At 42.5% G+C, this 12,854-nt stretch overlaps 1 protein-coding gene across 5 annotated transcripts in view; it reads left to right on the top strand.

Annotated features, from left to right (window-relative positions):
• LARGE1 (LARGE xylosyl- and glucuronyltransferase 1) overlaps positions 1–12,854 on the top strand; it is a 360,789-nt gene that overhangs the window by 193,255 nt on the left and 154,680 nt on the right. Inside the window, exon 1 of one of the 5 annotated variants that reach the window (XM_039494603.1) lies at positions 12,279–12,423. The exons of the other annotated variants lie outside the window; for them this stretch is intronic. Within the exon in view, the coding sequence (XP_039350537.1) occupies positions 12,409–12,423 (15 nt within the window). The 5' untranslated portion in view covers positions 12,279–12,408. Of the gene's footprint in view, positions 1–12,278; positions 12,424–12,854 lie in introns of those variants that run through there. 5 annotated transcript variants of the gene reach the window in all.

The following is a 12,854-nucleotide window of genomic DNA, read 5'->3' as shown; positions in this document are numbered from 1 at the left end:
ACTCTATGGAAATGGATGCCCACCACTAGCCTTACATTATTTTAGATCTGGATTTATTTCTGTCCCACACTAATCTAGAGTTTTGTTACACATTTTTAACATTAGACACCCTAAATCAGGAAATACAGGTTATGAAAAATGTTTATGGTTAATACATTCCTATCGTGTAAAACTTCCTGTACTGTTTTCCTTTGTCTTTCATTGCTACAGATTGGGTTTAAGGAAACTAGTTTTTGAAGACCGTGGCTCTTCCCAGCAAACTTGTTGGGAGGGAATCTGTGTCCACTGAAAAATGGATGGTAATTCAAAATCTGTAGCACAACAGAGCCTTTGTTATGATCCCAGAAGATCTATTCATACATACTCAGTAGCCTATGTGCTACTTCTCTGTCGTCCCAATTTCTTTGTGGTATGAGCCAGTCCATGCAAAATAATAAATTAAAAATTCAAATGTTTTCCATCATTACTTAGACCCTGAATTTTGGTAAAAAACCTAAGATAAAAGCACATTGAATGCGGGTCTTGAGATTTCTTCTGTTCAATACAAGACTTGCAATGAAACAAGGGGGAATCCAGCAAGGCAGACCCAAAATGACTGGAATGTCAGTTGCATGGATCGCTTTTGCTGCTGCTGGAGAAGACTTCCAGAAATACCCATGTGCCAGCAATCCTGTTGCTAGAAGTGGGTGAGTACACTACAAGCAGCCTTCCCTGGAATCTTGTCTCTAGAAGGGAAGCAGGCCACCAGACAAACAAGACAAACTGCTACAGAAGAGCTTTGTGTTATGGAGGCTTGGTTTTTTTAAAGGTTATGGGTCAATTTGAGATGTTGAGTGCAGCATTTCCCCCCTAGAGTTCTGCCAGTATACCCCAGTGCTGACCTGCAACAACCCCTAATACTCCTGCCTGGGGCCTAATCTGAGCAAAAACGGCTAACTGTGCTGTGATGTGATATAGAGTTTTTGGGCTATTCACAGGAGTGAATTAAGAGACTCCCAAACTAATTGTCACCAGTGTCCCAAGTCAGAATTTGAACCTTATTTGAACCTTATTTCAAAAGTAAAGGCTTGTGCCCAGCCCACTATGCCAATTAATGCTGCCTACTGGCACTGGGATCGACCTGCTTTGAGACCTTTTGTTCATTTTTGTACCTTACAGCTGTAGAAATTGTGAGCTCCCTTTGGGGCTCCTTCTGTTATGGAACCAAAGGGAAATCAATGCCCTCATTGCACCTTCACTGGTAAGCTACTCTTGCCATTCTTCTTTTCTTTCATGCATAGACTGAGTAAATAATGAGCCAAGCCTCCCCATCACCACCACGTGTGCACTACACACACATGTGCACCATACTCTTTTCTGAAAGTTCAACAGCATAGACTCCTCTTTGGAGTACTTCAGTTTTGCCGTTATGGTACAAAGACATGCAGTATCTCAAGCCAAGAACTTTACCAGGGGATGAGAAAAGACAAATGACTGCACATGAGATTTTTCCAGAAAAAATAATCCAGTTTTATGAAAATGATCCAAACCCACACGCTGTAAAAGAGAAAGTGCTCAGAAATGACTGCTACATATGTGGTGCTCTGCAGTACTGCAACTGCATTCTATGGGAGCTTATTGCTTCTGCATCAGGGGTCTGCTGTATTGAACACATTTTTTTTCTCAAATGTAAGTATTATAGTAGATCACTGTTCTTGGATTTATTCTCCTAATGCACGACTCAGAGGGAACACCTGTAATATAGTTTGAAATGTGGAGCTGTTTCAGTCTCTTCAGTGAATAGTATGTACCTCCTATAACTGCTGATAAGAGATAAAGGTCAGCTCTTTTTCAGCCATCAGTTCTTTTTTTGCCACTAATGGGTGAGGAGCTGGAAAGAGCAATATTAGCTATGCTTTCTGGATCTTGTAGACTGTTACATGTGTCTAAGGGATACCTCCATGTCACATTAGTGATAGTGGGACGGCATTTCACAGTTCAAGGTATTTCTTTTGGGGACTGATACCAGTCCCCATGTTTTTACAAAACATTTAGTGGATTTACAAAGAACTGGAGTGCATATATTGCAATGTCCGACTGATAGGCTGAGCTAAGATGGCAGACTGGAAGGAATCCAAGTAAAAGCCTAAACCACTACCAGGGTCCTGAAGTTGTAGAAAGCATCATAAAGTGCTTGGTCCTAGCTTGTTTCTGATGAACAACTGCAATATATAGAAGCATTGCAGGCATGGATGTTTCCTTTTCCCTTCAAAAGTACGGAGAGGATAATAAAGAGACAGGCTGCATCAGGAAGGACCATGCTACGAGCATTCAGTCTCATGATGAAATGCTTCTCATTTTATCCATGACCTACCTGCCTCCTCATGAGACACCTTCCCAGAGCATTTAGGGTCTCAGTGGTTACAAGCCGCAACATATCTCTTACAGTGCATGTGTGTGTGATGAGCCAAATTCAGTCTTTCCACATCTTCAATATCCATCTCAGTGTGGGTTACAGACAGTCCTAACTTTGGGTTTGTGTACACGCTTTAGTGTTGAAGTTCATGAGAAGCCTATTACTTAAGGGCTACCCCATAAATATAGTCTTTGCCGTGATGACAAAGCTTTCTTTTGAGCCTCTTGATATCAGGGAGCATGAGTTCCTAAGGTGAAGTTTTATTACTAGTGGTAGTGACATAAGTTTTCACAGTAAACAAGCATCAAACTCAAGTGGTTGTTCCAGCTACAGTAAGTTTCACAAGGACAAGATGGTGCATAGGACTCATTCCTCCAAAACTGGTGATGAAATTTCAGTGTAGTATATTATAATCTGTTGTTAATCTTCTCAAGTGATTGTGCCTTTTCTCATGCGACTCTTTTCTGCAACTGAATGGACCCCTTAGCTTCTGCCTAGAGAAGGTAAAAGCCATTAGAATATCTACCCAGTTTTATTGTTTTAACTGACTCTTTAAGAACTATATCTTGATGTCTACCTCACTGCATTTCTCCTTTGTTATTCCTTAGGTAGAGATAAAATACAATACTACGCTAAGGTACATGTATTCAGAGTCATGCCAATGATCCTAGCCAGCCCCAGATCAGTTACTATCCAGGATATTTGCAGGCAGATACTTGGAGTTTTCCTTTAAATGCTTTATCAAAACATCACTCCTGGGACTTTGTTGCAATCTGAAATTATATTTGCCTTGCCATTATTACAGAATCTGGGCCTGATCATCAACTGCTGTGAATTGTCGTAGTTAGGATCCAGCTTGTTATTTCTTGGTTTGGAGGAGCTCTACTCTCCCACCCCCATTATGTTTTTTTTTTCAGAATGTTTCTCTAGTTAGTTTTGTATTGTTTGTGAGAGATCATGTCTCTTTCTATTGAAAACAAACAAACAAACAAACCAAAAATACATTTCTGTACCATTACATTCAGTGCCTCTTTGGGTTATTGTTAGTGTTGCTTGCTCATAACTATAATAAGTTTTATTCATTATTAGTGTGTTTTTTCCCCAGACTGCATTCCTGGAGCTTTTAGTTTCCAAGAATGAGCATCTATTATCATAGTTACTGTTGGGAAAAAAAAATCCTTCCTGTAATTCTTGAGCTCTTAAAGAAGTAGTTGCAATGTAATAGATTCCCCACTCACCTGTCTTCTATCCCTGCAGGGATGGGAATGATTTATTTTTCTGCTAATACTTTGCTTTTGCTAAAAATAAAAGAACTGGTGGTTTCTAACGGGATAAGTCATTTATTCCTCACCAGCAGGTAAGTGTGTGCCACCTGCTGTTGAGACTGTTACTGATACTGAATTTTGAGCTTTTGAAGTCCCTCTAAGTCATGTTCTGGGAGCAAAAACCTAAAAATAAAGAGGTGGGGGTGGGTAGAAATCTGTGATAATTACCTTCTGAATACAAAAATTACAGATAAAGACAAATTATCTATTTAATCACTCCATCAGAGTTATCGTGGTGTCATCAATCTGCCATTGGCTTCATATGAGCACCTTCTCCCTTAGAGCAGTGTCTTCTGCACGGCTCGCCAGTTGCATCCCCACTATATTCTGTCCTATATAAGACACACACTAGAGTCTCCCATCTTAAAAGGGAAAAAAATACATGCTAGCTATTGTTTTAGATAGTCACTTCTATGACAGGCATCTCTTCGCTAACACCACTAATTTCAGGTAAGGCTATTTTACCCACTTCTAACACCCTAAAATAGGCTCATGAGACTTTTGCCAAAAAATAATAATAATAGGAGATATACCAATCTCCTAGAACTGGAAGGGACCCTGAAAGGTCATTGAGTCCAGCCCCCTGCCTTCACTAGCAGGACCAAGTACTGATTTTTGCCCCAGATCCCTAAGTGGCCCCCTCAAGGATTGAACTCACAACCCTGGGTTTAAGCAGGCCAATGCTCAAACCACTGAGCTATACCTCCCCACAAATCTACTAAGGCAAAAGCTTCCACTTCAACTATAATTTTGTTACATGACTAATCGACTGTGTTCTTGATCTTGAATAATAAATAATGTGCAATTATAGAGGAAAGCATATTGTGCTTTATTCTGGTCAGTGGACCCTGGCGACATACCTGTTTATATCTTGACATCATGCAAAATGTAGATTGGATGGCTCCACACTGTGACCTCAAGAATTGCTTGGAAGCTTGCCAGAAACTCTGATGGCTGCAGATAATGAGCACGTATCTGCGTACTTAAAAACCTTAAACAGCCTACAATTATAATATTTTCATGGATTTGAATCCTCCCTGATGGATTAGTACAAACTGCTTGTTTTCATTCACTATCATTTATAGTATGCAGTTGAGCAATTGAGCTGTCTTTTCTTTTCATGGAGATGAAAGGAGAGGGCAGCCGTGGATTGTGTTTGATGCCTGGCCAAACTTTAGCCAGCTCTGTCTTACCTCCAGCTTTTGGTGAGATGCTCGGGTTTTCTGGCCTTTTACCTAACCATGTCTCTGCTTTTCCTGGTTGATTGCCAGAAAAAAAAAAAGGTGGTTTGCAGCCTTCATCTCCAGCCAGCCGTGGGAGTCATAGAGTCATAGAAGATTAGGGTTGGAAAAGACCTAATGAGGTCATCTAGTCCAACCCCCTGCCCAAAGCAGGACCACCCCAACTAAATCATCCCAGCCAGGGCTTTGTCAAGCCGGGCCTTAAAAACCTCTAAGGATGGACATTCCACCACCTCCCTAGGTAACCCATTCCAGTGCTTCATCACCCTTCTAGTGAAATAGTTTTTTCCTAATATCCAATCTAGATCTCCCCCACTGCAACTTGAGACCCTTGTTCTGTCATCTGCCACCACTGGGAACAGTCTAGCTCCATCCTCTTTGGAACCCCCCTTCAGGTAGTTGCAGGCTGCTATCAACCCCCCCCCCCCCTTTCTCTTCTGCAGACTAAATAAGCCCAGTTCCCTCAGCCTCTCCTCATAAGTCATATGCCACAGCCCCCTAGTCATTTTTGTTGTCCTCCGCTGGACTCTCTCCAATTTGTCCACATCCTTTCTGTATTGGGGGGACCAAAACTGGACACAATACTCCAGATGTGGCCTCACCAGTGCCAAATAGAGGGGAATAATCACTTCCCTCGATCTGCTGGCAGTGCGCCTACTAATGCAGCCCAATATGCCATTAGCCTTCCTGGCAACAAGGGCACACTGTTGACTCATATCCAGCTTCTCGTCCACTCTAATCCCCAGGTCCTTTTCTGCAGAACTGCCGCTTAGCCAGTCAGTCCCCAGCCTGTAGCAGTGCATGGGATTCTTCCGTTCTAAGTGCAGGACTCTGCACTTGTCCTTGTTGAATCTCACCAGATTTCTTTTAGCCCAATCCTCCAATTTGCCTAGGTCACTCTGGATCCTATCCCTACCCTTCAGCATATCTACCTCTTCCCCCAACTTAGTGTCATCCATGAACTTGCTGAGGGTGCAATCCATCCCATCATCCAGATCATTAATGAAGAGGTTGAACAAAACCAGCCCCAGGACCGACCTCTGGGCACTCCGCTTGATACTGGCTGCCAACTAGACATCGAGCCATTGATCACTACCTGTTGAGCCCAACAATCTAGCCAGCTTTATATCCACCTTATACTCCATTTATCCAGCCCATACTTCTTTAACTTGCTGGCAAGAATATTGTAGGAGACTACATCAAAAGCTTTGCTAAAATCAATGTGTATCACGTCCATCACTTTCTCCATATCCATAGAGCCAGTTATCTCATCATAGAAGGCAATCAGGTTGGTCAAGCATGACTTGCCCTTGATGAATCCATTTTGACTGTTGCTGATCATCTTACTCTTCTCCAAGTGCTTCAGAATGGATTCCTTGAGGACCTGCACGATGATTTTTCCGGGGACTGAGGTGAGGCTGACTGGTCTGTAGTTCCCCGGATTCTCCTCCTTCCCTTTTTTAAAGATGGGTACTATATTTGCCTTTTTCCGTTTGTCCGGGACGTCCCCCGATCACCACAAGTTTTCAAAGATAATGGCCCATGGCTCTACAATTACATCAGCCAACTCCCTCAGCACCCTTGGGTGCATTGCATCGGGCCCCATGGACTTGTGCATGTCCAGCTTTTCTAAATAGTCCCTAACCTATTCTTTCACCACTGAGGGCTGCTCACCTCCTCCCCATACTGTGCTGCCCAGTGCAGCAGTCTGGGAGCTGACCTTGTCTATGAAGATCGAGGCAAAAAAAAGATTGAGTACTTCAGCTTTTTCCACATCATCTGTCACTAGGTTGCCTCCCCCATACAGTAAGAGTCCCACACTTTCCCTGACCTTTTTGTTGCTAACATACCTGTAGAAACCCTTCTTGTTACCTTTCACATCCCTTGCTAGCTGCAACTCCAGTTGTGCTTTGGCCTTCCTGATTACACCCCTGCATGCTCGAGCAATATTTTTATACTCCTCCCTGGTCATCTGTCCGAATTTTCACTTCTTGTAAGCTTCCTTTTTGTGTTTAAGATCACTGATGTTTTCTCTGTTAAGCCAAGCTGGTTGCCTGCCATATTTGCTATTCATTCTGAACATCAGGATGGTTTGTTCCTCTGCTCTCAATAAGGGTTCTTTAAAATACAACTGCATGTTCAGATATTCCTGGACAACTAGGAGAGGGAGGTTGGCACATCACACTGCTCTCTCTCTCTCTCTCTCCTCTCGGGACACTCTCTACAACTCCTACCTCCTCCTCCTCCACCCTACTGTCTCACCATGCTGGGACTGAGTGGTCAGGAACAAGTAGTGCAGCACCAAATAAAAGTGGCTAGCCGCTCCTTTCCATCTCCCCAAACGTGGGCATTAGTGATCTCCCAGTGAAAAGTGGGGAAGAACAAAGGGGTTCCTCAGGCTTTGGACAGAGTGAGAGATCCTGGGGCAGATGAAAAAATCTTCAGGGGCTGGGGGAGAGGCAGAAAGAAAGCAAGTGAGAGAGAGAGAGAGAGGTGGAAGGGGAGAGAACCAGATAGGTACTTTTAGGTTTGGAGGGAGGAAATGAGGAAGTAGAAGTGGAAACCTTCTGGAGGAAATCAGGATGGATACCTGAGAGGAGGGAGATGGCTCCTGTAGATGACATGAGGGAGATTAGAACATTGTTACTGACCCTCTGAAGATGCTGTGGGGCCTGCAGATGGGGTAAGAGGAAAAACTCTGTTTTATTTTATGGTGACCATATGCAGTTTTATGCACATTTAAAGCACATTAGGTACATGCTTTCCTATGGCCCACTGTAGACAGTTCTGCTTTATATTGTTACTAAAGAAGCCAGTGCTGAAAAGGCATTCTTAAGTCAAGTTTTCCTCCTCACTTACCTGATTTGTGTGTACTGGGGAAAGATTTGGAGAAGATGAAGGAAAACCAGACTTCAGTGAGGCTGCCTTCACTGGGTTACCTAGGGAGGTGGTGGAATCTCCTTCCTTAGAGGTTTTTACGGTCAGGCTTGACAAAGCCCTGGCTGGGATGATTTAGTTGAGTTTGGTCCTGCTTTGAGCAGGGGGTTGGACTAGATGACCTCCTGAGGTCCCTTCCAACCCTGAGATTCTATGATTCTATGATTGCCTTATGTTGCAAATAGATGAGAATTAATTTGCAGTTATTTTTTATTCTTTACTGCGTGGTGTTCATTGTTATTTAATACTGAATCTTCCTTTCCAGTTGTATCTTGCTGTATAGTATCTGCAGCTGATCTCCATTACCCATCCCCAAGGTTCAGATAATCATTCACTTTTATCTCAATGTTTTGCCTATCACTAGTTGTATCCAGATTTGTTGCATATGTGTATGGGAGATATTATCTGTTCTCAAAGCAGGAGATAAGTCAGAATTCTGTTAAGGTCACCAAACTTTATGCTGAGTCATAACAAAAAACCCAACATAAATAAAATAAAGTAATTATAAAATAATAAAATTGCAGAAAGCCCAGGTATTCCTGAGGTTGTTTTTCAGGGTCATTTATTTCTCTGTTTTTGTATTGTGCTCTCATGCACGAGAAATTCTAAATCTAGACAAGTTATACAGCTTTCCTCGGCACCTGGTTTCCTTGACAACCATTCATATAAATAGTAAGGACCTGTTATGGGGGGAATATCAATATAATCGCTGCCTGTGAGTCATCCAGGGGGAAAAACAGATTCAAGGTTAAAGTTATAGGATTTAAAATTAAAACATGACCTTTTGTTAATGTTGGCTGAATATACTACAAGGACTAAGCAAAGGCACTGCATTTGCAGAGGTGACTTGCAAAGAGGGTCATACTGGCACTTGTCCTGGTGAAATTATTATTGGCAATAATCATATTTTTAATTCTTTGCCCTTCACTCACACAGAATTGATCTCTCAGCGGGTTTTTCTTTTCCTGATTTTTTACATATTTTTAAACTTGTAAAAACACTAATAAAATATGTGCCAGACAGGCATGAATTTCACTCATACCGAATTCTCACCTTCCCACCCCAAACCTTGTCTATTAACAAATACTAAATTAACCCAGTCTTGACAAAGGTCTTGATCTTAATTCCTGTTCCCCTTTGAGGAAATACGAGTTTTGTACCAGGAGTCAGATCAGCCCTCCACCACCCACACTTCCCCCCCCAAAAAACCAAATCCCCTTCTCAGAGGGATGTTGTGGTAGGGAAGGAGAGACTGTTGTGGAGCCAGCCTTGATCTGTTTTAGTACCATGAGTACAAGATATGTTTTCATGGGTCTGAGGAGGGGCATGGGAAAAATTCCCTGCAGAAAGAACTGCTTCTCCCTATGTGAATTTAAAAATACTGTGATTAGGAAAATGGCCCAGATTTCTTCGTTAATTATATAAAGAAATGTCCTCATCCAGGGTTAACAATTAGATTTTGTTGTTGCCCCCCCCCTTTCATTTTAAGCTTTTTGTTGCTATTTCAGGTTGTTTTCTGACCCCGCTGAGTAAATTGATGGTCACTAAAAACCAAACAGTATTTTCCTCCAATTTAGTAGCAGTGTGATAACCACAACTCTAACAGCCCTATGCTAAATACGGGTTAGCTGCCAGAGCCCCAATTGGTAAATATATATATATTTCTGTGCACAGCAGAAACAAAGCTATCAATAGTGTAATCAAAACAGGTGTGGACATAATCATCTATTTTCTCCAGCAAGATAGCTGTGAGATCAAGCAAATGTAGTTTTGTTTAATGAAACCACACTATTGTAATAGTTTGACTCACATCAGAATTTCATAGAATCATAGACTATCAGGGTTGGAAGGGACCTCAGGAGGTCATCTAGTCGAACCCCCTGCTCAAAGCAGGCCCAATTCCCAACTAAATCATCCCAGCCAGGGCTTTGTCAAGCCTGACCTTAAAAACCTCTAAGGAAGGAGATTCCACCACCTCTCTAGGTAACCCATTCCAGTGCTTCACCACCCTCCTAGGGAAAAAGTTTTTCCTAATATCCAACCTAAACCTCCCCCACTGCAACTTGAAACCATTACTCCTTGTTCTGTCATCAGGTACCACTGAGAACAGTCTAGATCCATCCTCTTTGGAACCCCCTTTCAGGTAGTTGAAGGCTGCTATCAAATCCCCCCTCATTCTTCTCTTCTGCAGCCTAACAATCCCAGTTCCCTCAGCCTCTCCTCATAAGTCATGTGCTCCAGCCCCCTAATCATTTTTGTGTCCCTCAGCTGGACTCTTTCCAATTTTTCCACATCCTTCTTGTAGTGTGGGGCCCAAAACTGGACACAGTACTCCAGATGAGCCTCACCAATGTCAAATAGAGGGGAATGATCACGTCCCTCGATCTGCTGACAATGCCCCTAGTTATACAGCCCAAAATGCTGTTAGTCTTCTTGGCAACAAGGTCACACTGTTGACTCATATCCAGCTTCTCGTCCACTGTAACCCCTAGGTCCTTTTCTGCAGAACTGCTTCCTAGCCATTCGGTCCCTAGTCTGTAACAGTGAATGGGATTCTTCCGTCCTAAGTGCAAGACTCTGCACTTGTCCTTGTTGAACCTCATCAGGTTTCTTTTGGCCCAGTCCTCTAATTTTTCTAGGTCCCTCTGTATCCTATCCCTACCCTCCAGCTTATCTACCACTCCTCCAAGTTTAGTGTCATCTGCAAACTTGCTGAGGGTGCAGTCCACGCCATCCTCCAGATCATTAATGAAGATATTGAACAAAACCGGCCCCAGGACCGACCCTTGGGGCACTCCGCTTGAAACCGGCTGCCAACTAGACATGGAGCTATTGATCACTCCCCGTTGAGCCCGACGATCTATCCAGCTTTCTATCCACCTTACAGTCCATTCATCCAATCCATACTTCTTTAACTTGCTGGCAACAATACTGTGGGAGACCGTGTCAAAAGCATATAAAAAACCAGTAGCATTTCCTAATTCATATGTAGATTGAGTTGCTCTTCATGGGATACTCATGAAGACTTCAGCTAGCAAAGAATGTGTTTGTTTGTTTGTTTGTTTACTTAGTGGCACTTGTAGCTTTGAGCAGCACCTTTGCTCCATAGAGTGCAGTGCAGTTCATTTCTGGGTGCAATTCATGATAGTTGTTTTGACTTATAAAACCCATTAAGTCTTGTGTTCAGTGACCAAGGTTTTCAAAAATGAGTATGTAAAGTTAGGCTCTTAAGTTCATATGTAAGCACCTAAGTAAGTAGCCTGAATTTCATAAATGTTGCACATCTGTTGAAGTCAGTGGGAGCTGCTGGACACTCAGCACTTTTGAAATTCAGGCCATTTACTAATTAGGTGCCTACAAATGGACTCAGGAGCTTCAATTCACGCTCCCATTTCTGAAAATTTTGATCAGTGTGTCCTGAGTGGGGATCAGTTCCTTCCTTACATCCCAATCTGGCAGATGAGATTATCTGTGATACTTGAGCTGACAGTCCTTCCGTGTGGTACTGCTAGGGCAGGGCAGCATTTTCAGTGCAGAGTTCTAGAATTTGCTTTCCACTGCAGCCTGACAGAGCCTGACTTTGACCTTATGGCCTGTTGCAAAGTCTTTATAGTCAGTCTTTTTCTACAGAAGAAAGTTGAGAGCTTTTTTTTTTCCCCCTCCCCTTTTTGGGGGCTGAGAAATGTTTTAGCTTTTTATTTACGGAGAAATATTTAAAATTGTATTGTTCATGCACGGACAGGACGTGGACAATAAACAATAATCCGTGGATTTGTTGAAGCCGGACCCCAGGGCCCAGGGCTGACAGCCTGAGCGCCAGCATCATGGGGCTGAAGTCGCGGAGGTCACCTAAAAGCACAGAATCCATGACTGACTCGTAGCCTTACTCACAGCATACACTGAGAAAATAAATAAAGATTGAAGGCTTCATTTTTCTAGTATAAAGTGTTGAGGGCTGAGCAAGCATTGAAAGCTCTCCATTGGCCAAAACTTTTCGAGCTTTATAACACTATACAGGGAGCTCTTTGTACTGCCATAGATACTCTAGCATAGCCCCTTTGTAAGTGATGTAGGGAAGAATTTACATTAAATAACATGTAAAAAATTGTAGTTTACTGTGTGAAGTTTAATGGACATTGCCAGAGATTGCTATATGGGCTACATTCTGGTTGCCAAGGAAACTCAAAGGATACACAGGATTCTAGCAGTCAGACTGCATATTCTAGAAGTTCTCCCAAAGGAAATAGCAGTTGGCTAGGGTTATTTGGGCAGAGGCATTGCTTGGGGAGGAATCAACATCACAGGCTCATCTGGTCAGTTGGCTGAAGAGGTGAGTGCTTTGCTTGTAAGCACAGTTATATCCCCCTCCTTACCCAGTATTAAATAACAGAACAGGCTGCAGGTTTGGCTGCTGAAGCTACATCTCCAATGCTCAAGACATGAATTAGAGAACAAGAGAAATCTGTACAGCTCAACATAATTTTGGCTTGACATTCCTCTGTGTTCTTGAATGTTAGCTTGTACAGTAAGTCTCTTCTTGTTCTTCAAATCCTAGTTCAATTTACTGTCCCTAGGATGCTTACATTGAACCCAACACTAGTGTTAGGATTTATTTATGAAGTCTGCCTTTTCATGTTTTACCTTGCTATGTGAAAACTGCCCTGTTTTTTTAATATAGATAGTGATATACCGAAGGGGAGAGGTGAGAAGCTAGTGTAGTGAGATCACAGTTGAAGCACGCGCTTAATATGTAAGAGGGATCCAGAAGAATTAATGACCCTTAGCACTGGGAAGTTTTAAACACTTACAATCAGGAGTATACTGATATTTGGATGGGCCTTCAAACAGATTTTAAATCGGTTCCCATACTCCTAGACAATTTCACAGTGCACCTCCACCCTACAACCTGCCTTTTTTTCCTTTCTTATTTGGGACCTCTATCCTAATCCACAATAA

This window comes from Mauremys reevesii, linkage group 1 (genome assembly GCF_016161935.1).
Source record: "Mauremys reevesii isolate NIE-2019 linkage group 1, ASM1616193v1, whole genome shotgun sequence".
Classification (NCBI taxonomy): Eukaryota; Metazoa; Chordata; order Testudines; family Geoemydidae; genus Mauremys; species Mauremys reevesii.
This window is presented reverse-complemented; position numbering and strand designations above follow the sequence as displayed.